A 24,866-nucleotide genomic window follows, 5' to 3' on the forward strand; every position below is an offset into this window, starting at 1 on the left:
GCCCTTAGGGAGGCTGTGCGCGGGACTGGCCCTCAGCCGTCAATCTCGCGCCCAGCGGCTGCCGAATGGAGCGCGCGGTGGCCCGGAGTCAGCTCAGGGGGTGGGGCGAGGCGCCGCAGCCAATCGCGGGGCGCGAGGGCGCCGGGCCTTACAGGGCCCGTCTCCGATTGGTCATCTGCCATTACGCCACATCTTGGGACCACCAGCTTGGGGCGCGCGAGTAGGAGCGGGTGCGGAGCCGGGCGCGGAGACTGACGCGCAGGTAAGCGGGCCAGCTGCGCAAGTGTGAGACGCGCGCAGGGGAGCGGGGGGCGAGCAGATCCGGGGGCGTGCGCAGGTCAGGGGTGGGATGGGTGCGCGCAGGAGCGTGGAGGGGGGCTAGTGCTCTGGCGAGGAGGAGATGCGTGCTCAGGTGGGCAGGGGTGCGTGCGTGCAGGTGAGCAGAGGCCGGGGATCTAGGGGCGCAGGTTGGCCACCCGAAGACGGCCTTTCGGAGATGCTCCGTTCCCCGGTAGTCGGGAGATCCCGGAGGAGCCGGGGCGGGGCGGAGCCAGGTGGGTGCTTCCTGGGCCGGGTGGGCCGGTTCCTTCCTCGGTGCCCCGCGTGAGCGGATGCAGTTTTCTGTTGAGGAAACGCGGATAATTTGTCTTTGCTCACCGAGAAGGTGGGAGCAGGTAGCAGGAGACTCTGAATTGCTTTACTAGGAATAGATTAATGGGGGGGGGGGGGAGGGGGGGTCGATGCACGGCGGGCAGGGCAGGGAGTGCTCACAAAAGACCAAACCCTCCCTCTTTTCTTTTCCAGCCTTCCCGACTAACTTAAATAATGATGTATTGCCCCTTTCCGGGACATTTTATAATTTTATGAAAAAGGTTTTTAAGGGTAGGAATTGCTCTGGTGAGATTCCCGACAAAAGGTAAAGAAAGGAGACAGGAAAGTTGGAAATGAGGAATCGTGTTTATCAAAAGTGGTGTGTGAGACCTGTCATTTACTGGGTGTCTCCTGAGTGTCCGGCACTGGGCTGGGTGCTTTGACCTTAATTCTCAGAACAACCTGTGTGTACTTGGCATCGCCCCCATCTTACAGATGAGGGGACTGAGGCTCCCGAGAGGAGAAGTGACATGTAGAGTCATGTACTTAGCGGCAGAGCCGGGGTTCAAACCCAGAGATACCGGCAACATGACTTTGGTTTGGGGGGAATAGCCCCGTCGGCAATGCCTGCATTTAGTAGGGGGGTGGGGGTGGGGATGAGAAGCTGAGAAGCTTGGGATTTGCAGAGGCCAGGTGGTGGTTGAGCAGCCCCAGGCACCTTGAAGGTCCCCAGGAAGGCGGCAGGAACAGGCCTGAGGAGGATGGAGTTACCCCACCTGCAGGACACTCGCCCCTCAAAAGCCAGGACGGTTTGCCAGGCAGAAACCCAGAAACAACCATGCACAATTAATTTTTGGAAAACTTCCCACAAAATCCTTTTACGTAACTACTGCTGCTAAGAAAAAAAAGTGGCAGATTTATGCAGCAGACCTACCTATTTACGTAGAAGATCTACCTAGTAGAAAGCTGCTTTCTAAGATCAGAGAAAGTGAAGAAGCAAACTTACAAAAGAATTTAGAGGTAAACGAATTTTGGGGGAAAAAAAGGAGGGAGAGTGGGTGTGTATCGTGTGACAAGTAGCTCGTGAGACAATCCGGAGGATACACAGCAAGATTCAGTGACTCCAGGGGCTGGGTTGAGGGAATTTGTTGTCTGACTTTCAAACTTCTGTTGCAGTGATGGTGTTACAGTGAGCGTATATTTTGCAACTTTCAAAACACAGAAACCCTGTAAACCTGCAGTTTACCCTTTCGAATTAGAGGTCAGCGTTTCTGGAATTTCCTTCCAGGGCTCACATGTATTTCTGGAGGCCTCAGAAGCGCCCCAGGAGCGGGCTGCCGTGCCCCAGCCAGGACCTCAACCCTCCCCAGAGAAGCCAGGCCGGAGCTGTCCGGTGCCAAGAGCAGCCTCTGCATTTGTCAATCGAGGCTTGTGAATTTTATGTGCCAGTTGAGGGAGTGACCACACCATCGGCAGAGGGCCCGGGGAAGGGGGGGATGCAAAAAAGCTGCAGGAAAACCCAAGAATGACCCCCGAAATCACTCCGCTATGCCTTGAGAGCAGATGACCTCCCCGACCCCGGAGGGAGCCGCAGATGTTTCCAGAATTGTGGCTCTAAGGACTCCAAGAGCTGTTACAACAACTCATTTCATCGTTGATAAATTCTTTTATTACACAAGTGTCCACTAGAAAGACTAGGAAAAGGCGGGGCGGGGGGAAAGCCCACGTGGATGTCCCACACTACTGAGGGTTTGGGTATACGGCTTTTTGAATAGCTTTTTGGTGATAGACCGTCTTGCGGCTTGCCCTTGTGCTGTAACATACCAGGGAACTTTTTTCCACCGTAAGTATTCCCCTGCACCAGTGTGTCAGTGTTTCTCTCACCTGTGGGTTTACACAGCCATCTGTATGTGTCCCAGGATAAATTCGTACAAGTAAATGCTGGGTCAACCTGAAGGTCTACCTGGCCTCTGAAACTGTTCTCCCACCAGGAGAGCAGCTGCCCAGCTCTCACGGGTTCTGAACTGTATCATTCCTTTAAGTCCAAGTTGGGGCATGTCTGTATTTTTCAGTGTCTGCCACTCCTTGGACTAACAAATTTCCAAAACAGAAGCCCTGCTGTTCCGTAACATTCCAACTAAATGTTTCTGTATGTATGTTAGGGTAGTACCTGGCGCAGCACTCAGAAAGATTGGCTCTCGTCATCACTACTCTGAATTTTACTCCACAGCCTCCCAAGTGTGTCACAGAGGGTGGCGTGCCCGCAGACCCAGCTCCGTCCCTGTAGGTCTGTGCTAGCAACTTGTTCCGCTTTCCTCGCCTCAGCCCCCTCATCTGTAAAATGGGCCTAATGACGGCAACTCTCCAGGATTGGGGTGGGAATTCTATGAGCGAATGGGTGCTCGGAGCTTGGTAGGTGCTCAATAAACAGTCGCCACCTATGATAGGTTGTATCATCCGGTATCTCACGTTCTTTTAATACCCTGCGGCTTCCCCATCCGGAGTCAGAGCCTGCTTCCCCTCCCCTTGAAAGCTGGTGGGCTTGTGACTCAGCGTAGCCAGATGAATGTGCTGGGCTGACGCGGGGCAGAAAAGGCAGCTCGGGCACCTCCTCCCACTGCCTTGAGTCCGCCATGCTGGGAGGAAGCCCAAGCTAGCCCACACCAAGCGAGCACGTGATGAGCCGCCGCTCCGGGACACCCCAGGCCATAGCTACTTAGCCAGCCTCCCCAGATTCCCAACCCACGGGAACAAAGGACGAAAGACTGTTTGTTTGTTTTGTTTTGACCGCACCCCTCAGCTTGTGGGATCTTAGTTCCCCGACTGGGGATTGAACCTGTGCCCTTAGCAGTGAAAGCATGGAGTCCTAACCGCTGGACCGCCAGGGAAGTCCCGAAAGATTGTTGTTTTAAACCTCTACATTGAGGAGTGATGAGCTGTGCAGTGGGTAACAGAACCCTCTGGGGTTGGGCCTTGCAGGTGCATCCCCCTTAGACCTCTGACAGGCCAAACGTCACCCCGATGCCCTGTGTGAGCCCCGCTGAGCCTTCCTGAGGCCTGGGTGGTGCTGGTGGCGGTGTCGGCAGTAGCCGACTCTCTGGGGCGGACTCTGATGGGGCTTGGGTGGGGCTCTGAGCACTTGGCCCCGTGACCTCATTTACCCGACAGAGTAAGTTACTTTGCGGATGAGGAAACCAAGCCTAGCGGAGAACTTGCAGCCTTGAGGGTGACATCTGGGCCTCCTGGGGGTTCACCATGCCATCCCATCCCTGCCGTGGTCCTGGGTCTCTGATGCATCTCCAAATACCAAACCCTCAAGATGCCGAAAGAACTGCCACGGGGCTTAAGCCTTCTGTTGTGTGCACCCCGAGCTGTCAATGGTGATGTTCTCAGCTATAGAACATTGGAGGCACTCACCTGGACTGCTTTGCTGTGAGGAGCCCACAGACGTCTCCCCCGCCGGGGCCATGTAGTGGCCAGACTGGCCCTTGAGGTTCTCGCTATGATTGCAGGACGCCTTCAGCAAAAACCATCATGGAATGTTGAGGAACGAGATTTATTGCTCACAGGTCCTGTGGGTACATGCGGCCAGATTGTGGGTAGAAAGAGGGTGTGGGTGTGGGGCCTTTATGAGGGCGTGAGGGCGGGGTGTCTAGGGTTTCACGGGGTCACTCTTTATTGGTGAATTTAAAGCATAGGAACAGGAATTAGTGTGTGGGAAGGGAGCAGCGCAGTTACTCAAGCTGTCAGTCGCTAGGTTACCCCGGACTTCCTGAATGAGGGCCCTTCGTGGGTTGGGGGACGCCTCGGTCCTTATCTGGTGGTTCTGCTGGTGGCTATGTGTTTATTCAAGGTGGATGGCTTTTGAAATGGATGCTTACTGTCAGGCACTTACACTACATCATCCCAAACCCTCAGGAGAAACATCCCTTTATCTTTGGCCTGTGGAACTCAAAATCCGGCCCAGGGAGCTGACCAGGGTGCCAGAAAGCCCCCAGGCATTTCCCTGGCTCCTTCCCGGGTGTGGACACGAAACCTCCTTTATCCAGCTTTAACAACAAGCGCAGAACCTCGTGTGTGTGTGTGTGTGTGTGTGTGTGTGTGTGTGTGTGTGTGTGTGTGTGTGTGTGTGTGTGTGTGTGTGTGTGTGTGTGTTGGGGGGGCTTTGATGCCCCAAGACACTCAGGAAGGTCACGGGTCCAGTAAGTCTGCTGAGAACCAGCCTCCGAGCCCAGATTACTGTCAGTGATGCCCTGTATTCTTGGGCTCTCACTGGCTCCTAGAACGTGCGGTGGGAATGTGTAGGCTCTAGCCGGGCTTGATCCGGGTCGATCTTGTAGAAGCGGTTCAGAGGCACGTGCGCTGCCTGGTGTGAGTCTGCAAAGAAGCCAGCTTTGGCTCGTTGCTCTTCACCAGCTCTGCGTCCGCCGTGTTGAGGCTCATCTGCAAGACAACTCCTCCGGGAAGCCCTCCATCCAGCTCTGCCCGTTGTTAATCAGTGCTCACTCTTCGGCAGACGGTGTGGGTGCCAGGCAGAGAAGCTGCGTGATACGATTGCCTTCTCCCGGGGGATCCCCACCCGTGGGGGCCTCTTGCGCTTTAGAACCCCTAGGCGCCGAGCTCGCGCCTTTCACTTGGTCCCAGCGGTGGGCCTCGAGAAAATACCATCTGGGCCCTTATCTCCCTTTGTTCCCCTGAGTCTCTTCGTGTCCCCTGCAGGACTTTGTTCAGCGGGTTGAAAGGATCAAGCAGGCCTTGTGGAGCGTGGGAATCTAGCGACTCGAAAGGGGGCAGTTCGAGAAGGAAAACCTGCGTTCTGCCATGAAACCACTTGGTAAGAGGTTGGAGGTAAGCCCATCTCAGCACTGCGGCTCCTGGGCAAAGGCAGTGACTTTTCAGCTCTGGAAAAGTAAAGGCAGCTGGTCCATCAGCTCCTGGTATCAATTCTCGTGTGACTCTTAGCAAAACAATAAATTACATCCAGAATACCACCCTGTGCCCTATTTTCAGCCATCTACTGCCAAGGATGTTACTTACACCTTTATTAAAAATTCAGTGCTTACGACAGAGGGGTGAATGAACGCTATTATAAGCTCAGAATAATTATTTGGGCTTGTTTTAATCCCTAGAAGAACGCTTTTGGCTTTCCACATTTAGCTCTCAGCCTGTACATTTCTGGCCCTTTTGCAACTTTCCAGCACGTTAGATCAGAGTAGCTGCTATGTACCAGGCTCGGTATTCTGTGTTTTGGGGCTGTAAAGATGGGTGGTCCCCGCCCATAAGGAACTCTTCAGCCTGCCTTGTACATCACAGATGCTCCATAAACTAACCTGTGTAAATTAACTTAAGTGATGTGGCTGCAGTTTTCATTACTGAAAAATTGTAAATGAACACACAGTTGTATTAAAGTAATTCATGTTCCCATTTAGAATAAAATCAGTGTTAAGAGGCTTATATACAAAGTGAACAGTTCCGTGACTCATCTCATAGCCTCACTTCCCAGAAGCGAATACATTTCATTCTCTTAGCTACTTTTGTGTGGTTTTCACCTGCTTCTATCTAAACCATTTCCTTTCAGCACTCCCAGCTTTACACGTTTCCTTCTATACATCTAGTAGTCAGTCAGTAATCAGAGTTTACATGGTCCTGGCAAAGTTATTATTATTTACTGTTAAGCCAAGTAACGTACTATCATTATGGTTTGGGTTTTTTTCCCCCTTTGTATGGCTTTTTAATCTTTCTGGAGTTAATGGTTGCCTCACTTTTTCCATATACTCAGGTTTCTATGTATCTATCACTAATTTTTTTTCTGCATGTTTTAACAGAGCCATCATACATATCAATAATTTTTCTACACACTCGAACACAACAAAATGTGTCATTTCCATTCCTCCCTCACCCCTGTAGCCATTCATCTGGTGCCGGTGTGGACTGGTTACTGTCTGGTCCACTACGCACTGTTATCTGGGGACTTCCTTTTGTCCTTTCACTGGGCATTTCTTTAGCAGCTTTCTTGGATCCTGTGTCTTCTCTGAATAATAGTTAACCTGGGAATAGAATTGTAGGTTGAAATTAGTTTCCGTCAGAATTTTGAGTTTTCCACCCTTGTTTTCTAGAATCCAGCTTGCTGCTATCATGACTCTTAATCCTGGACTTTTTTCTGAAAGCTTTTAAGATATCTTTTTTTTTAATGCCTGATATTTTGAACCTTGACAATTGTGAACTTGTTCTAGACGTGGAGATGTCACTGCTTCCCCCGTATTATGACCTCTGGTTGGCTTGTATGTTGGTACAAGATGAGTGGCTATGGGTGGGAGAGAGGAATGGAAATGATAAATTGTGTTGGGAGTATGTAGAAAAATTATTAATACGTATGATAGCTCTGTTAGAGCATTCAGAAAAAAAAATTAGTGATAGATGCATAGAAACCTTAGGAAATGGAAAAAGTGAGGCAACCATTAACTCCAGGAAAAATAAAAAGTCATATACTGAGGAGGGGACATTTTATATGAGACCTGAATGAGGACACCTGTAAAGCGTATTCTAAGTAGCAGGTGTCATGAACAAGATAAACCACATTTAAGGATTGGTAGGGAAGTCTAGAAAAATGGTACAGATGAACCAGTTTGCAAGGCAGCAGAAGAGACACAGATGTAGAGAACAAACGTACGGACACCAAGGGGGGAAAGTGGCAGGGGAGGTGGGGGTAGTGGTGGTGGTGGGATGAACTGGGAGGTTGGGATTCACGTGCATACACTAATATGTATAAAGTAGATAACTAATAAGAACCTGCTTATAACAAATAAATAAATAAAATAAAAAAAAAAAAGGATTGGTAGAGACCTCCTTGTGCCTGGAGCAGAGGGTATGAAGGGAGAGTGGGGAAGAGGGGAGGAAGGAGCACATTGTGGGAGGGTTCTGAGCCACAGGCGTCCGGGTTCACGTAGTAAGAAGGATGTTCTGCTGTCGTTGGAAAATGAATTGAGACAGGCAAGAGCAGAAGTAGGGCCATGTGGGAGGTTATTGCGGGTTCCAGGAGTGAGTCTAAGATGCACTGATCTCTTCCCTGCCTGGAATCTCCCATCTAGGACAAGATAAAGAATAGGTGAATGAAGGAGGCCAGCCCTGTGGGGCCTGTGAACAGTGGCAGGGAGGTGCAGTGTCCGTTTGCCACGGGACGATCTGAACGCAGTGTCTCCTTCCCTCAGGGCCCAATGGCTGCAAAGTCGCAATCCAACGACCCCAAAACCAAGAGTCCTGGCAGCGTCAGCAGGGCTGCGACCCACGGGCAGTGGGGCCGTGCCTGGTAAGGCTCTCACCCATCTTCCCAGCTAGAAAGTAAAGTGGAATCTCAGTGAGAGGTTGCCAGCCTTTGGGATTTCGTGAACCTATTTAAAAAATCCTTTTTATCAGCAAGGCTATCATTAGTAGCGGTTTCCCCTTTCAGAGAGTGAGGAATTACAAGAAGAAGAAACTAAAAACTGATTCCAAGGAGAACTGGCGCCCTCGTACCGCCCTCACTGTGTAGCGCATGGGGGTCATGGTTGTCGAGCCATAGCGTGCTGGGGACTTGGTGAATGTCCCCCATGGCCCGGAACGGGAAGCCTCTGGCCACCTGGGTTGTGAAAGGCCTTCTGCCTTTCGTGCCCTGGGCCCTGGGCTTTCTGGGGGTGCCCACGGGTCTGTCGGCCTTCAGTGGATCATGCAGGTGGGGTGCCTTCCCCAGGCAGTGGGGGCCTTTGCGCCGCGAGCTGACAGCCTTCTCTTGGGAAGCGCTGGCGGGTTTGCACGTGGAGCAGAGCATCCCGTGCGTCGGGTCGGAGGGTCAGGAGGGCGCCACGTGACCTCCTACCGTCCGTCCGCCCCACAGGGAGGTGGACTGGTTTTCCCTGGCAAGCGTCACCTTCCTGCTGCTGTTTGCACCCCTCATCGTGTACTATTTCATCATGGCCTGCGACCAGTACAGCTGCTCCCTGACGGCCCCCTTGGTGGACATCGCCACCGGGCAGGCTCGACTCTCGGACATCTGGGCCAAGACGCCACCTGTGACGACAAAAGCGGCCCAGATCTACGTGGCATGGGTCACGTTCCAGGTCAGCCCTCCCGGCCTCTGGCCACCATGGGCAGGGCTCCACCTCTGCAGAGCGTCCCCTCCTGCCGGGACGGTCCTGGCCCCTTGTCAGGGGTGGAGTCCTGGCTCACACTGGCGTCCTCATTCCCGGGACCCAGCAGGGAATCACCTGCAGCCCGACGGACTTAGCTCTGTCTTCAGATCAAGGGCACCTGGTGGCATTTCAGTGTCCGACTCGCTTTCCGCTGAGCCTCCTCGAGGTTCAGGGCTGTGCCCAGCCCTGCGGGGACCTGCTGAGCAGGAAGCAGGACCCCGTGGCAAAGCGTGAGGTCGTGGCCCACCAGGGAAGCCCCACGCACAATGGGGAGCTTATCCTAAAGGGCCGCTCTCGGTCTCAGCAAAGCCAAGGCTGTGTCCCCAGACCTGTCCAAGGACAGCCTTGGCTCTGCTGTGACCCCACGGGCCTCCCAACCAGGAGGAGTTCATCAGAAGGCTGTCTGCGCCATGAACTTGGAGAGCAGGTGGTGTTTATCATCTGAACCCAGGAGGTTTCCAGGGAAACGGTGCTGTGCGATGCCACCCCCTCCCCGCCCTGGGGTTCCCTGCCCTGAAGGAAGGCTTTGACCACTACTAGCTGTTTCTCCCCACGTTCCCAGCTTTCGAGCTTCAGATTCCCTCTCATTTCAGATCTCTTGGTCCCTTTGGGTAAAAGGTGATTCAGAGCAGCGAGAGTCACAGTAGAGCCTAAAGGCAGGAACAACCCACGTGTCCGTCGACAGATATGGACACACACAATGTGGTGCATCCACGTGGTGGGCTGGTGTTCTGCCGTGAAAAGGAAGGAAGGTCTGACAGGCTACAGCGTGGACGGACCTTCAGAACATGGTGCTCAGTGAAAGAAATTAGCAACGAAGGGACAAATCCTGTGTGATTCTGTTTATGTGAAAAGTGCAGGGTAGGCAAATCCATAGAGACAGAAAGTGGGTTAGTGGTTGTCAGGGGCTGATGGGCAGGGGCCGAGGGGAGTGGCTGCTTGTGGGTGTGGGGTTCCCTTTTGGGGGGGGGAAACTGTTCTATAATTAGACATTGGGGAGGGCTGCACGAGCTCGGGAGCGCACTGAATACTTGAGGCGAACACTTTCATAGGGTGAGTCGTACAGAATGTGAACTAGTGGGCTGTCCCGAGGGGAGTGGCCGAGTCCCGTGGGGAGACGGCTCGGGCGCTCTGAGTAGTGATGAGTTTCCTGTTCAGGGCCCCCTTCAAAGCCCGCAGTCAGCCTGCAGCCAGAGCTCCCGGAGCTGTAGACTCTTCTGGAAGAAATAGCTGGCTATGAGTAGGCTCTCTCCCATTCCTTCCCGCCTTCCCATTTATCATCTCGGTTAATAAAGCACGGCTGTGTCGAAGCACAGCCAGGCCCCCCCAGCTCGCAGGGGATTTAGCGGAAAATCTCTGTGGCTCAGGTACTTCTGTACGTGCTGCTTCCTGACTTCTGCCACAAGTTTCTGCCGGGCTACGTGGGGGGCGTTCAGGAGGGCGCCATGACTCCTGCAGGTAAGCTGGGCCCCGCCCCTGCTGCCCACCACTTGTGCCAGCTCTGCCCTCCCTTCATCTCACGGGGCCTCCCCCCACCCCCGCCCCCGTGCAGCTTCCATCCCAAAGGCTGCCCCCGGACAAAGTAAAAACTTTGCTTGGGAATTTCCACACCCCGGGACCGCCCCAGATTCGAGGTGGGAAGTCACCTTGTCAGTCGGGGAACGGAACGCGCCCTGCCCCACACTGGCTGTGTAGCTGGGCTCACGGAGCATCTCCCCGGCGGTGATACTTCGAGTCCCGCAGGGGCACCTGGTGGGGCGGGGCTTTTGTTAAGGGGTCCTTGGGGCTGCCTGGCCCATTCATTCCCCGCAGTCACTGAGACCCCACCCCAGCACACAGAGAGCACCTGGTCCCTCAGGGAGACTGCTGGGTCCCCAGCCAGGTACCCTAGGGGACGCTCGTCCGCTTCTGCTGTGGCTCAGCCCCAGCCTCCGTCAAACTGCAGGCTGGTGACTCAGCCTCTGGCTGGTTCCAGACATTCTGCACCCTCTCACCCTTCCAGGACCTCGGCAAGCAGGAGCAGTTAGTCCCCAGCTCACAGCGTGAGGTGTACCGCGGGCATTTTGACCCTAGGGGCCCAAATTGCAACAGCAGCTGACTGGCTGTCAAGCCTGGGGTCTGGGGACCCCGGGAGCTGAGGCCCAGAAAGGCGGCAGGGCCGGAGCCAGGAGCTGTTACAGCTGGGAGAACGCCTCCAATCTGCCCTCCTCCCTCTGCAGGAATCGTCAACAAGTATGAGATCAACGGCCTACAAGCCTGGCTCATCACGCACCTCCTCTGGTTTGCTAATTCCTACCTCCTCGCCTGCTTCTCTCCCACCATCATCTTTGACAACTGGATCCCGCTGCTCTGGTGTGCCAACATTCTGGGCTACGCCGTCTCCACCTTCGCCATGATCAAGGGCTACTTCTTCCCCACCGATGCCCGAGACTGGTACGTCCTCAGCGGCCGGTCGAGCCCAAGATGGAGAGTAGGTGCCTTTTTCTGTTACCTTGGGCTGGGAGGTTGCAGGGCCCTGAGGATTGAGAATCCTTGAAGGAGGAGCTTAAAGGAACCTGATGGACTCTGGGAAGCATCCTTTCCAAATGTCTGGGTGGCTTCTCCCGCCTTAGGGAGGATGCAGTTGAAGATGGCCGAGTCCATCCCTGGTGGCCGAGCTGTGTCGCGTAGGGCTGTCAGGGAGCAGGGGGGTGGAAAAGGCAGCTTCTGGTCGGGCGGCAAAGGCAGTCCATCACCTCTTTTTCTGGGACGTCAATGTGGCCTGAAACAGTCTTAGTGAGGAGTCCTGTTTTCTCAGTGGCTTTAATGTAAGAACTTGCCAGGGAGAGCCTTACTGATTGGTGTCCATTCTCATGGGGCCCTGGGTTGGATAGTTATCAACCATGCATCCATCTCTCCTTCATCTATCCATATATCCAGTTCTTCATCCATTCATCCACCCACCCATCCACCCATCTGTCCATCCATCCACCCATCCAACTCATCCATCCATCCACCTACCAGTGCACCCATCCACCCATCCATCCATTCATCCATCCATCTCCCCATCCAACCACCTACCCATCTATCCATCCCCCATCCCTTCCTCCACCCCTCCCTCCCTCCCTCCCCTCCTGTCTCCCTGTATCCATCCATTCACCCATGAACCCATTCATCCAGCCCATTCATCCATCCATCCATTTGTCCATCCATCCACTTATCCATCCATCCACTTATTCCCCCCATCCCTCTCTCCCCGCCTCCTTACATCCGTCCATTCATCAAGAGATGTTTGTTGGGTTCCTCCTGTAGACAGGTGTAGGCAGTGGGGCTTTAGGTGTAAACAAGATTCTTATTCTCGGGGTGCTTACATTTTAGTTTGGGGGTCCAAATGAAAATAAAGTATGTTTCCTTTAACTGTTACACCTAAACTCTTAGGAAATGTGTTTGGTTGGTGGTACTTTGAGCTTGTGTGAATTTTTTTTATCAAATAATGAGGCTGGTCTTCTATGACTCATGGAAATCATTTTCTCTGCTTTATAATCACATCCCCTATTGTAGACTTTGTATATTTGGCTTCTTTCTACTTTTCCTAACTGAGGGAAATGGACACGAAAATATGTTTCTCTGACTAGTACAGAAATCCCTGTGTATGTACAGCAAGTTATACTTAATGAAGGTCTCCACATGGGTTATCATGGCTGATTCTCTGATCACTCCTGGAGAGGGCTATGGGTCAGGTAACCAAGGTAATGAAACATTAAACTTGCCCAGCAAGGGATGGGTGTGGGCCCTGGAGCCAGGCACCCGGCTCTAAGCAGCGTGCTTTTTTTCACATCTACCTTGGCATCACTTATAACTCCACTTGCCCACGGGAGACCCGAATGCCCTGTGAGTCTTTCAGAATAAAGTCTCTGTCCAGTCGAGCCAGTTGGGCAGCTCACCTGTGCTGTGCCTCCAGGGAGCCTGGAGTGGGGAGGGAGGACCCTGGGTGCTGGCCCAAGGGAGGCTTAAGCACAGATACAGTCTCCCCACCTTCCTTGGAGCAGAGCAAAAGCAACTCAAGGGCCAGAGGTGAACGAGGAGTGAAGCACCGAGTCTGCGGGGGGAGAGGGAGGCTGACGCGACCTCTGCCTGCCGCATCCCTGCAGTTCACGGCAGGTCTCCCCCCAGGTCATCTCTCTTGGGCCTGCCGTACCCGGGCTGGGCTGAGCACCTGCGTCCATGCCAGCCGAGTAGGCCACTTGTGAGATGCGCTCGTTAACGACATGCATCTGTTCTTTGTATTTTAAAGCAAATTCACAGGCAATTTCCTTTACAACTACATGATGGGCGTTGAGTTTAACCCCCGAATTGGGGAGTGGTTTGACTTCAAGCTCTTCTTCAATGGACGCCCCGGGATCGTCGCCTGGACCCTCATCAACCTGTCCTTCGCAGCCAAGCAGCAGGAGCTCTACGGCCACGTGACCAACTCCATGGTCTTGGTCAACGTCCTGCAGGTAGCCTCTCTGTGGCCCAGCGGGGTGGGAGCTCTGACACCCAGTGGGCGCTGGGGAAACCTGAAAGCCAGATAGTTTTCAAAAGACCGTAATCTGCCACCTTTACATGGGGGTCGGCCCCCTTCCTGTGCGTCTCTGGTCAGTACACGGCCGCTTCTGTGTTGCAGGCCATCTATGTGCTGGACTTCTTTTGGAACGAAACCTGGTACCTGAAAACCATTGACATCTGCCATGACCACTTTGGGTGGTACCTGGGCTGGGGGGACTGCGTCTGGCTGCCGTACCTCTACACGTTGCAGGTGAGAAGCAGGGGCAGGGAGCCCCCCGTGACGCATGCCCAGCACAGCAGCACTGAGCTGTAAGGTCCCCGGGCACCCCCAGCGCTGCCCTCGGAGCAGACACAGCTGAGCACATGCCGAGCCTTGTCGTCACCCAAGTGTCTGTTTTTTTGGGGGGTGTGGGGTGGCGCCAGAACCTGGAGAAGGGAGGCTGCTCCCCTGTTTTAGGAAGAAGAGAAGGCTTAGTGTACGAGTCAGCACGGGCCACTGTAACAAATACCACGGACCAGGCGGCTTAAACAACAGGGTCCATTGTCTCCCCGTCTGGAGGCTGGAATCCGAGACCCAGGTGTGGGCAGGGCTGGTCCTCCTGAGACCTCTCTCCTCGGCGTGTAGACGGCCATCTCCTCCCTGTGTCCTCACGGGGTCGTCCCTCTGTGTGTGTCTGTGTCCTGACCTCCTCTTATAAGAACACCAGTCCTGTGGGATCAGGACCCACCCTAGTGGCCGCATTTTACCTTCCTCACCTCTTGAAAGAAAGACATGTGACTCCCAAGACAGTCACATTCTGGGATGCTGGGTGTCAGGACTCCGACATGTGAATCTGGGGGACACAGCTCAGCCCATAGACTGAGAGAAGAAGATGATACGGAGTAAACTTTGGGTCAAAAGAAACGCTTTGGGGGATCTGGGTGGATGGAGGTGGGTATTTGTATTCATGTGTGTTCAAATCTCAAGGCTGAAAGGATGAGAGGCCTTCTTTCCTTCCGTCATTTGCATTTAAGCTTTGAGTATGTACACGCAAGAGTGGAGGAGATGCAGGGGGCCCTGCGCTCTCGGAGCTCACAGCTGGCAGGGAGAGTCCCTGACACAGGCAGTCCAGTGCGGGGAGGGGGAGCTGGACAGGAAGTGGGGTGCTGACCCCTGAGAGAGGGCCAAGGAGGAGCCCCCAGCCAGTAGGTGGGGGTCACAGCCAGGCTGAGAGCAGAACGATGAGTCTGAGGGTAAGAACATTCCAGAAAGGTGGAGTGGGGAATATATCAGGGTGGGGGAGAGGGCAGAGGGGGACATTTAAGGCATGAGACAGTTCAGCGTGGCTGGGACACAGGACATGGGGGTGGCAGGAAGCCTTGCCCGATTGGAGGCTGGAGGATCAGAGGCCAGCACCGGGTGGGAGGCCTACAAGAGGGGAGTGTTCCAGGCGAGACGAGGTTGCTGGGGGTTGGGGGGCACAGGCTCCGGGAAAAGTTCCCACGAGTAATGAATCAGGCCGGGTCCCCAGGAGGGCCTCAGCACACGCTGCAGAGTCGAGGGTAGAAACCTCAACTGGGGAGCCCGAGGGACCTGGGTTTGCACCCCTGTAGGGCTGCCAGCCGGGGGAGGGGGCCTTGAACTCGTCCCTGAGCATCTCTGAAAAAGCAGGGCGGACATCACCTCCGTTAGGGCTGGGCACCCTCGTTCCTGCACCGCCATGTTCTGAGGCTGTTGGGGGATAGGGGAGAGGCCTCATCATGAAGCCCCCCGCACCCCTCCCAGCTCACAGAGGACAGCCCTGCTTTCCTCTGCGGGGCATGCGGGCTCCTGTGTAGGGTGGCTGCTTCAGAGGCCTGGCCAGATGCCCACCTGCCCGTTCTGTAAGCAGGTATGAAGAGGTGTGGCGGTGGGGGAGGGAGCAGGTTCTAGGGCACTTGAGTGGTTAGCGGTGGCCTGCCTTAAACAGGACGTGCAGGAGTGGAGAGGACCAATGCTGACAGACCTTGTCAGCTGGCCAGGGTGTGCACAGGCAGGTGGCGAGGGGTTGCAGCCAGTCCTGCAGGCGGTGATAACGGGGCCCGTGGTACCTGGCTGACTGCCCTGTGCGGCAGCGTGAAGCAGGATCGCTGGGAGAGCAGGAAAATCACAGCAGAGTGAACAGGCTTGAGGGGAGGGAGCCCTGGGCTGGGGCCACCAGTTCTGGACTCTGGTCCCCACGCTGGATCCTCTGGACGGACCCTCTGGACTCATTTCTCTGCTTGGCTGGTTGCAGGCTCACCGGTTCCCTGATTTTGTGAACACCGCTTTCCAAACATGCAAAGCATTGGCAGTAGATCACACACACACACACACACACACACACACACACACACACATGTGTGTGTGTTTATTTGATTACGTGACTCTGGTGCATTCAGGTCCAAAATCTTCAGGGCAGCCAGCAGGCTGGAGGTCCAGGGAAGAGTTGGTATTGCAGCTCTGTCTGAAGGCCGTCCGCTGGTGGAATTCACTCTTATTCCAGGGACTCTTTTATGCTTAGGGCCTTCCACCGATTAGGCGAGGCCCACCTACATTGCAGAGGGTGGTCTGCTTCAGTCAGTCTAATCGGAAACATTAATCCCATCTAAAAAATACCTTCGTAACAACTAACGTTTGCCCAAGCGTCTGGGTCCCGTGGCCTAGCCAATGTGACACATTAAATTAACCGTCACTATTATATTCAAATAATACTTGTAATGTTGTTATATAATGTGTATACCATATATGATATACATGTGTATATATGTATGTGTAGATAGATAGGAGGGTAGGTAGGTGGATATGCAAATTTGCATGTTTACTTGTCTGATCCCACAGCAGCCCTCCGAGGCAGGCGCTTCCATTTACAGGAGAGGAAACTGAGGCGGGGCACGGGGGCAGCCGGTCGGGTGCACAGCAGGGGTTTGAACCCAGGCCGTGCTCCCGAGCCCGCGGTCCCGCTCAGCCCGCTGACCTCTCCCGCTCGCCCTGCAGGGTCTGTACCTGGTGTACCACCCCGTGCAACTGCCCACCCGCTACTCCCTGGGCGTCCTGCTGCTGGGCCTGCTGGGCTACTACATCTTCCGGATGGCCAACCATCAGAAGGACCTTTTCCGCCGCACGGACGGGCGCTGCGTGATCTGGGGCAGGAAGCCCAGGGTCATCGAGTGTTCCTTCACGTCGGCCAATGAGCAGAAGCACCGCAGCAAGCTGCTGGTGTCCGGCTTCTGGGGCGTGGCCCGCCACTTCAACTACACCGGCGACCTGATGGGCAGCCTGGCGTACTGCCTGGCCTGCGGTGGCGGCCACCTCCTGCCCTACTTCTACATCATCTACATGGCCATCCTGCTGACCCACCGCTGCCTACGGGACGAGCACCGCTGTGCTAACAAGTACGGCCGCGACTGGGAGCGCTACACGGCCGCCGTGCCTTACCGCCTGCTGCCCGGAATCTTCTAAAGGGCCGCCCCGGGAGGAGCCCCCAGCGGGGCAGGGAGGAGAGCTGGAGTCAGGTCCGCTGGGGCAGCAGGATCTCCGCGCCGCACTCCAGGAGCCTCTGCGTCCTCACCTGTAAAATGCAAACAGCCCGGCACTTGTCCTGAGTGGAATTGCGGGGGCTTACACCGACTGCCTTCTCGCCAGCAGAAGTGACCAGCTTTCTCCGTGCAGTGTCCGCAGGGTGGGAGGATGGCCTGGCTGGCTCGCAGATGACGCTGTTTCTTCTCTGGGGTCTGAGCCGCCCGCTGCCCAGACAGCAGGAGTCCGACACTGAACGGGATGTCTTCCAGCCCCCGTGGTCAGTCCTGCCCTTACTCTTGCTAAATAAAGTAGAAGTGGACACGTAAGCTGTGCCAGTTATCAGTTGACGGCCTTTCAGCTCCAGGGGCAGCCTGCATCACCTGCTCTGCGGTAGTGAGCTGTGCCCTTCAGACTTCTCTCCTTCGCCCGTGCACCTCGTTACATTTGTCTGTAGAGGGCGCTAAGGGATGCTGCATGAGTAGGGGCATCTTCTGGTTCTGGTTCTTGTACAGACTTGGCCCAGGCAACCCAGAGAACTTGGCCACACCATCCGGGGGCCTCACCCAAGCCTTCCCCAAGGAGACCTGAACCCCAGCCTCGGGGACGGGACACCCTTCACGTGTTTTCTTACCTTGGGCACACTCCTTGACCCGTAGGTATTCTGGGTTTTTTTTTTTTTTTTCCAATTTACTTATTTATCTTTGGCTGCGTTGGGTCTTCATTGCTGCGCACGGGCTTTCTCTAGTTGTGGCGAGTGGGGGCTACTCTTCATTGCAGTGCACGGGCTTCTCGCTGCAGTGGCTTCTCTTGTTGCGGAGCACGGGTTCTAGGCGCGCAGGCTTCAGTAGTTGTGGCACGTGGGCTTCAGTAGTGGTGGCTTGTGGGCTCTAGAGCGCAGGCTCAGTAGTTGTGGCGCACGGGCTTAGTTGCTCCGTGACACGTGGGATCTTCCCGGACCAGGGCTCAAACCCATGTCCCCTGCATTGGCAGGTGGGTTCTTAACGACTGCGCCACCAGGGAAGTCCCCACAGGTATTCTTGACAGCTCCCTTTAGACGTTATGCCCTAGTCGAGTTAATAATTCTTTATTCAGGTATATCTGGGATGTATTGCAGGTTTGGTTCCAGACCACCCCAATAAAGCGATTATCACAATAAAGCGAACCACACGAGTTTTTTGGCTTCCCAGTGCATAGAAAAGTTAGGTTTACACGATTCTGTACTCTTTTAAGTATGAAATAGCATTGTCTTAAAAGACAGTGTATACACCTTGATTTAAAAAAGCTTTATTGCTAAAAAATGCCAAAACGATGACCATGGTAACATCACAGGTCACTGATCACAGATCACCGTTAACAAATAGAAAGAAAAGTTTGAAGTACTGCCAGGAATGGCAAGATGTGACACAGAGACACAAAGTGAGCAAATGCTATTGGAAAAGTGGCACCGGTAGACTTGCTGGATGCAGGGTCACCAGAAACCTTCAGTCTGTAAAAAGCGTGATTATCTGTGAAGCACGATAAAGTAGATGTGCCTGTTTTAAACTTTCCCTGTTCAGACTTCTTTGTGGTTTGTCTCCCAGTGGGGCCTGGCCATAGACAAGGGCTCAGTTTCTGGTGTGTAGAGGCGATGCCCAGGGAACTTTGGATCAGATGCTTGGGTCCTGCCTCAAAGCTTTGGGTACCGATCACGGGATTCAGGGGAGGGGTCCACACTTTCCCCACCGTTGGCCCTCTGTTGGGGCCATTCTTGTGCTGGGTGTGAGAATCCATTGTTTGCCAAAGGAAGAAATTCCAGTTTGGCCGCCTGCCCCCAACAAAAGAGCAAAAGAGCGGAGAAGCCACAAAGATGGCAGCGCTAGGCTTGCTTCACACCTGGAGGAACCGAGGACTGGAGTGTGCTGGGGGCCCCGCTCCCTGGGCAGCGGGGGCAGGTGCAGGGCAACACCTCCCCTGCTCAGTCTACAACTGGTTGAGCAAAGACAGGCGGCCTCCTGAGCAGCCAGGAGGGGATCGGAGCTTGGGGCCCACCTGGTCCCACTTAAGAGCCGTGATTTTCCGATGCTGGTACCCCACCCCTGCCCATGGAGCTCATGGGTCAAAGGGGGTCCCAGGTGTTTGTATTGTCACCAGCCACACAAGTGGTTTGAGTACCAGGCCAGAGCAGTGAACTCCCACCGGGATGGCGCTGCGTACGGTGGGCCCCGCCGTTTCCTCCCAGTCACTGTGTGAATTCATTTTAAGGAGGCTGGAGGGTGGTGGCTGTGAGCTCAGACCCTGGCTTCCCTATTCGACAGCTGTGTGACCACGGCCAGGCAATTGCCCTCTCTGTGCCTTGTTGTCCTTGTTTGAAAAATAAGGGCGATTATTGTTTTCTTGCCTTGTGTGAGGTTTCTCAGCCAGATTTCCCGGGAGAGCTCTGGGTTTGAACCTTGGATCTGCCTCTCAGTTTGCCAAGTTTCGTTCGCGTGTTAGCGTCTTGGAGCTGGGCTGCGCTTTGACCTGTTTTGCTCCGCGTGCTCAGCTAACACAGTGAGGCAGGGCGCCCCGTGCCATAGGGTAGGTTTTTCTGCCCTCCCTCACCTCCTCTGCATGTGGATGAAACCCAGTGCCCCCTCTCCGGGCAAGCACTGGGGAGCCCGGAGCTCCACCTTTGTGCATGGTGAGGTTGGCGTAGGTGGTGGGGGGAAAGGATGGTCCACACCGGAGATGCGCTGCCCACGGCGGTGGGCTTGGCTTCACTGCTATCTTCAGGGAGAGCTATCCCAGGAGGGACAGAGGCCTGGGGGTGTTCCTCCAGTTCTTGGCGCGCTCACCTGGATGTGGGTGTTGTTTCGATCCTGACAAGGCAGGCCAAGCAGTGACCCAGCCAGGTTCTCTGGGTGAGAGGCTGAGTTGAATAGAGTGTGCAAAATCAAGATGTGAGTCCACACCGCACGCTTCTTTTCTGGCAAGGGCAGGTCGTTCTCACGCTGCACTGCCACACCCTGCCCCTCACCAGACTCAGATCTCCACATCTATTGGGAAAGATGTCGAAAGCATGCCCTGGAGTGTCACGTGGGCAGACCACAGTGATTAGGAGGCAGGGACGGGATGGCTCCACCAGTGACGCACACACAGACCTGCTCGTGCCGCCAGGTCCTTGTCCTGGGAGTACAGGCAGGCCTTGGAGATCTGTGTAGCTCACTCACCTGGACAAACGGATGTGAAGAGAGCTCTTGGTGAGAGGCAGGTAACCAGGGAAGCTCACCTGCCTTGGGGCCTTAAATACCTCCATAAGCACGGGCGACTACAGAGGTCCCCCTCCGATGCCTCTCTGGCCTGAGTCCCATCCATGTGTCCAGATGCCTCCTCCCTGTCTCATTTGTGTGGGTTAGGCTTAGGGTTCGGGTACGGGTACGGGTTAGGGTTATGTGGGTTATGTGGGTTAGGGTTAGGGTTAGGGTTAGGGTTAGGGTTAGGGTTAGAGTCTTAAAGCCTTCTCAGACTTCACGGATCAGCAACTCCCACGTCTCCCCTAGAAGTTGCTCTCAGGTGATGGCAAGTCCAGACCCCCATGTAGAATTATCCCTCTCTCACCCAACCGGCCTGTACTCCTGCAGGCTCTCCTGCAGAAGGCATCCGACATCCGACCACTCCCTACCGTCTCTGTGCTGAGCCTGTCCCAGCCCCGCCCTCTCTCGACAGCAAGAGGAGCCCCAGCACTGGTTTCCTGGCCTCTGGCCTCTCGGCCCCAACCTGTTCTGAGCACAACAGTCAGACTTGTCCTGTTAAGGTGTGAGAGTCAGAGCATGTCACCGCTCTGCTCAGAACTCCTCAAGGTCTCCTGTCACAATAAACAACAACGTCATTTCCAGAACCTAAGGTTTGCCTCGCTCCTTCTCCCACATTTGCCCAGCGACAGCCATGCCGGCCGCCTCACTGGCCCTCCAAGGCCCCAGGACTCTTCCACCGCAGGGCTTTTGCACAGGCTGTTTCCTTTGCCTGGAACACTCTTCCCCTTGGCATCCGTCTGGTTCCCTCAACAACCTCCTAGACGTGGCTTAAATATCACCTTCACAGGGAAGCCTTCCTCACACACTCATCCCAGGACTCTGCTTTGCTTTTCTTCATAGAACCTACTCTCCAGTTACAGAATATAAATTACCAATTTATCTTGCTTATCTGCCTCCCCCACAAGAATACAAGATCAGTGAGGGTAAATTTCTGATTACTTTGTTCCCAGATGTATCCCCAGCCCCAGAACGCCGTCTGCCCTGTGTCAGCAGCTGACTCTTCCAGCTTCTGCCGTGCACCCACCACCGCTGTGAGAACCTTACATATACCCTCTGACCCTCACAATAACCCAGCTGCTAAATACTATCGCCATCACCCCCATTTTATAGGTGGTGAAACCGAGGCACAGTTGGACAGTGGGACCTGCCCAAGGTTACATGCTGATACGTTGCAGAGCTGGAACTCAAACTCCATCTGGCGCCAGAGTCTGTGCTCATTACCACCTCGCCTAGAGCGTCATCTCCTCTTGCTCTACTTGTTAAATAACTAGAAGGCCTGTGTCTTGAAGCAGGGCCGGGCCAGATGCAAAGCTTTCCACCAGTGCTTTCAAGGACTTTGGGTTGCAACCCACTCATGGGTCATAAAGTCATCCCTAGGGTTACGTATTATCTGTCGCCATGTTATAAGTGACCCCTCAATTGAATGGCTTAAACCAACAATAAACATGATCTCACGCAATTTCTGAGGTTTAGGAATCCAGAGGTGGCTTAGCAGGTGGTCCTGGCTCGGTGTCTCTCATGGTGTTGCAGGCAAGTCGCTGGCTGAGGCTGTATCACCCGAAGGCTCGACTGAGGCTGGAGGACTTTCTCCCAAGGCAGCTCCTCGTGTATTTGGCAACTGGTGCTGGCTGTTGGCTGGAGGCCTCAGCTCCTCACCACGTGGGCCTCTCCACAGGCTGCTTGAATAGCCACACAACATGGCGGCCCCCACGGTGGGTGATCCCAGACACACAATGTCCTTTATGCCAAACCTCGCAAGTCCTGCTTCCCCACTTCTGAGATGTTCCATTGGTTACACGAGTCGGCACCTTTCAACACGGGAGGGGGCTACACAGGGGCTACCAACAGCCAGGGGTGCATCTCAGAGGCTGCCTGCCATAGGTTACTTGACAATAAAGGAACTTGCAAAAGTCCCTGGAGAGGAGTGCCTCACTGATGGTGGCATGTCTGATGGGTGGCAGAGTTCCACTAAGAGGCAAGAGCGTGGACCTCGTCAGCTTCCACAGGCTGCACCTTCCCACTGAGATCCAGGGCTCCTTGTGGTTTGTAGCTCCTGCCTGGCTCTGCTTTCTGGCCTAGCACCTAGGTTGTTCGCAACACCCGTTGCTTGATGAACTTGATGTAAAGACAAGGACAAGAATATGGCAGGTTCAGCTAAGAACATGGGAGGCTGGGGACTTTGCTGGTGGTCTAGTGCTGAAGAAGCTGCCTTGCAATGCGGGGGACACAGGTTCCATCCCTGGTCAGGGAACTATGATCCCACATGCCGTGGGGCGACTAAGCCTGCGTGCCACAACTACTGAACTCACGCGCCTCAACTAGAGCCCGTGTGCCGCAAACCACAGAGCCTACGTGCTCTGGAACCCGCGTGCCGCAATCGCTGAGGTTGTCCTCAATTCTTTTCATTCTTTTTTCTTTGTTCTGCTCTGCGGTAGCTGTTTCCACTATTTTATCTTCCAGATCACTTATTCGTTTTTTCTGCCTCAGTTATTCTGCTATTGATTTCTTCTAGAGAATTTTAAATTTCATTTATTGTGTTGTTCATCATTGTTTGTTTGCTCTTCAGTTCTTCTAGGTCCTTGTTAAATGTCTCTGTATTTTCCGCATTCTATTTCCAAGAGTTTGGATCATCTTTACTATCATTACTCTGAATTCCTTTTCAGGTAGACCGCCTATTTCCTCTTCATTTGTGGGTTTTTACTTCGCTCCTTCATCTGCTATGTATTCTCTGTCTTCTCATTTTGCTTAACTTACTGTGTTTGGGGTCTCCATTTCACAGGCTGCAGGTTCATAGCTCCCGTTGTTTTCGGTGTCTGCTCCCAGTGGGTAAGGTTGGTTCAGTGGGCGGTGTAGGATTCCTGGTGGAGGGGACTGGTGCCTGTGTTCTGGTGGATGAGGCTGGATCTTGTCTTTCTGGTGGGCAGGACCATGTCCATTCGTGTGTTTTGGGATGTCTCTGAACTTAGTATGATTTTAGGCAGCCTCTCTGCTAATGGGTGGGGTTGTGTTCCTGTCTGGCTAGTTGTTTGGCATAGGATGTCCAGCACTGTAGCTTGCTGGTCATTGAGTGGAACTGGGTTTTAGCGTTGAGATGGAGATCTCTGGCAGAGCTTTCACTGTTTGATATTACATGGAGCCTGGAGGTCTCTGGTGGACCAATGTCCTGAACTTGGCTCTCCCACCTCAGAGGCTCAGGCCTGACGCCCGGCCGGAGCACCAAGACACTGTCAGCCACACGGCTCAGAAGAAAAGGGAGAAAAAGAAAGAAAGAAAGAAAGAAAAATAAATAAATGAATAAAATAAAGTTATTAGAATAGAAAAAATTCTTAAAAATAAAAAAGTAATTTAAAAAAAAGAAAGAGAGAAAGAAAGAAGAGAGCAAACAAACCAAAAACCAAATCCTCCAATGCTAACAAGCACTAAAAACTATACTAAAAAAACCCAAAAAACAAAAACCAAAAGACGGACAGTCAGAACCCTAGGACAAATGGCAAAAGCAAAGCTATACAGGCAAAATCACACAAAGAAGCACATACACACTCACAAGAGGAGAAAAAGGAAAAAAAAAATGTATATATATCTACACATATTATCTACGCACATATATATATATATATATATATACACATACTAAAAAAGAAGGAAGACAGCAACCAAATGAATAAACAGATCTACCAATGGTAATAAACTCTAAATACTAAACTAAGATAAACATAAAACCAGAAACAAATTAGATGCAGAAAGCAAACCCCACATCTACAGTTGCTCCCAAAGTCCATCCCCTCAATTTTGGGATGATTTGTTGTCTGTTCAGGTATTCCACAGATGCAGGTACATCGAGTTGATTGTGGAGCTTTAATCCGCTGCTCCTGAGGCTGCTGGGAGAGATCTCCCTTTCTCTTTTCTGTTCGCACAACTCCTGGGGTTCAGCTTTGTATCGGCCCCGCCTCTGCATGTAGGTCACCTGAGGGCATCTTTTGGGAAGCCTGAGGTCTTCTGCCAGCATTCAGTAGGTGTTCTGTAGGAGTTGTTCCACATGTAGATGTAGTTTTGATGTATTTGTGGGGAGGAAGGTGATCTCCACGTCTTACTCCTCCACCATTTGAAGGCACAAACAGGCCATTATCAATAAAAATTTTTTAATTAAGAATTAATAAATGCAGACTTTTGGGTCAGATGAATACCCAAATGGAGAAAAATGAATCTTGACTCCAGCTCACATCATACAAAACAAAACAAAACTGAGATGTAAAAGGTAAACCAATAAAATCTTCTTTAAAAATAAAAGAGAATCATCTTGGTTAGGCAAAGATTTCTTAAAAAGGACAGTGAAACAATAAGGTCCTACTGTATAGCATAAGGAACTATATTCAATATCCTGTGATAAACCATAATGGAAGAGAATATAAAAAGGAATGCATATATATGTATAACTGAATCACTTTGCTGTACAGCAGAGATTATACAACACTGTAAATCAACTATACTTCAATAAAATAAATTTTAAAAAAATATAGGAAAAAAAAAGGACAGTGAAGCACTAACCACAAAAAAAGAAAAGAAACTGGATTTCAATGAAATTAAGAGCTTCTTTTAATATTACTCAGCCATAAAAAGAAATGAAATTGAGTTATTTGTAGCGAGGTGGATGGACCTAGAGTCTGTCATACAGAGTGAAGTAAGTCAGAAAGAGAAAAACAGATACCGTATGCTAACACATATATATGGAATCTACGGGAAAAAAAAAAGGGTCATGAGGAGCCTAGGGGCAAGACAGGAATAAAGACACAG

General features: G+C 53.0%; 1 protein-coding gene across 3 annotated transcripts; it reads left to right on the top strand.

Moving 5' to 3' along the window:
- Positions 1-185: 185 nt before the first annotated feature.
- DHCR7 (7-dehydrocholesterol reductase) lies at positions 186-17,129 on the top strand. Of its 3 annotated transcripts, none has more exons than XM_024749399.1 (9): positions 186-262; positions 5,311-5,439; positions 7,800-7,897; positions 8,462-8,684; positions 10,124-10,214; positions 10,976-11,189; positions 13,030-13,234; positions 13,402-13,533; positions 16,279-17,129. In XM_024749399.1, the coding sequence occupies exons 2-9, from the start codon at positions 5,413-5,415 to the stop codon at positions 16,741-16,743; spliced, it is 1,455 nt and encodes a 484-aa protein (XP_024605167.1). In that variant the 5' UTR covers positions 186-262; positions 5,311-5,412; the 3' UTR covers positions 16,744-17,129. The 3 variants fall into 3 exon arrangements, with proteins under 3 accessions (XP_024605167.1, XP_024605169.1, XP_024605168.1); XM_024749401.1 differs by having other exon boundaries at positions 238-262; positions 5,311-5,425; XM_024749400.1 differs by lacking the exon at positions 186-262 and adding an exon at positions 7,680-7,696 and having other exon boundaries at positions 5,313-5,439.
- The last annotated feature ends 7,737 nt before the right edge of the window (positions 17,130-24,866 follow it).

Source organism: Neophocaena asiaeorientalis, unplaced genomic scaffold (assembly GCF_003031525.2).
Source record: "Neophocaena asiaeorientalis asiaeorientalis breed wild unplaced genomic scaffold, Neophocaena_asiaeorientalis_V1.1 scaffold43, whole genome shotgun sequence".
NCBI lineage: Eukaryota > Metazoa > Chordata > Mammalia > Artiodactyla > Phocoenidae > Neophocaena > Neophocaena asiaeorientalis.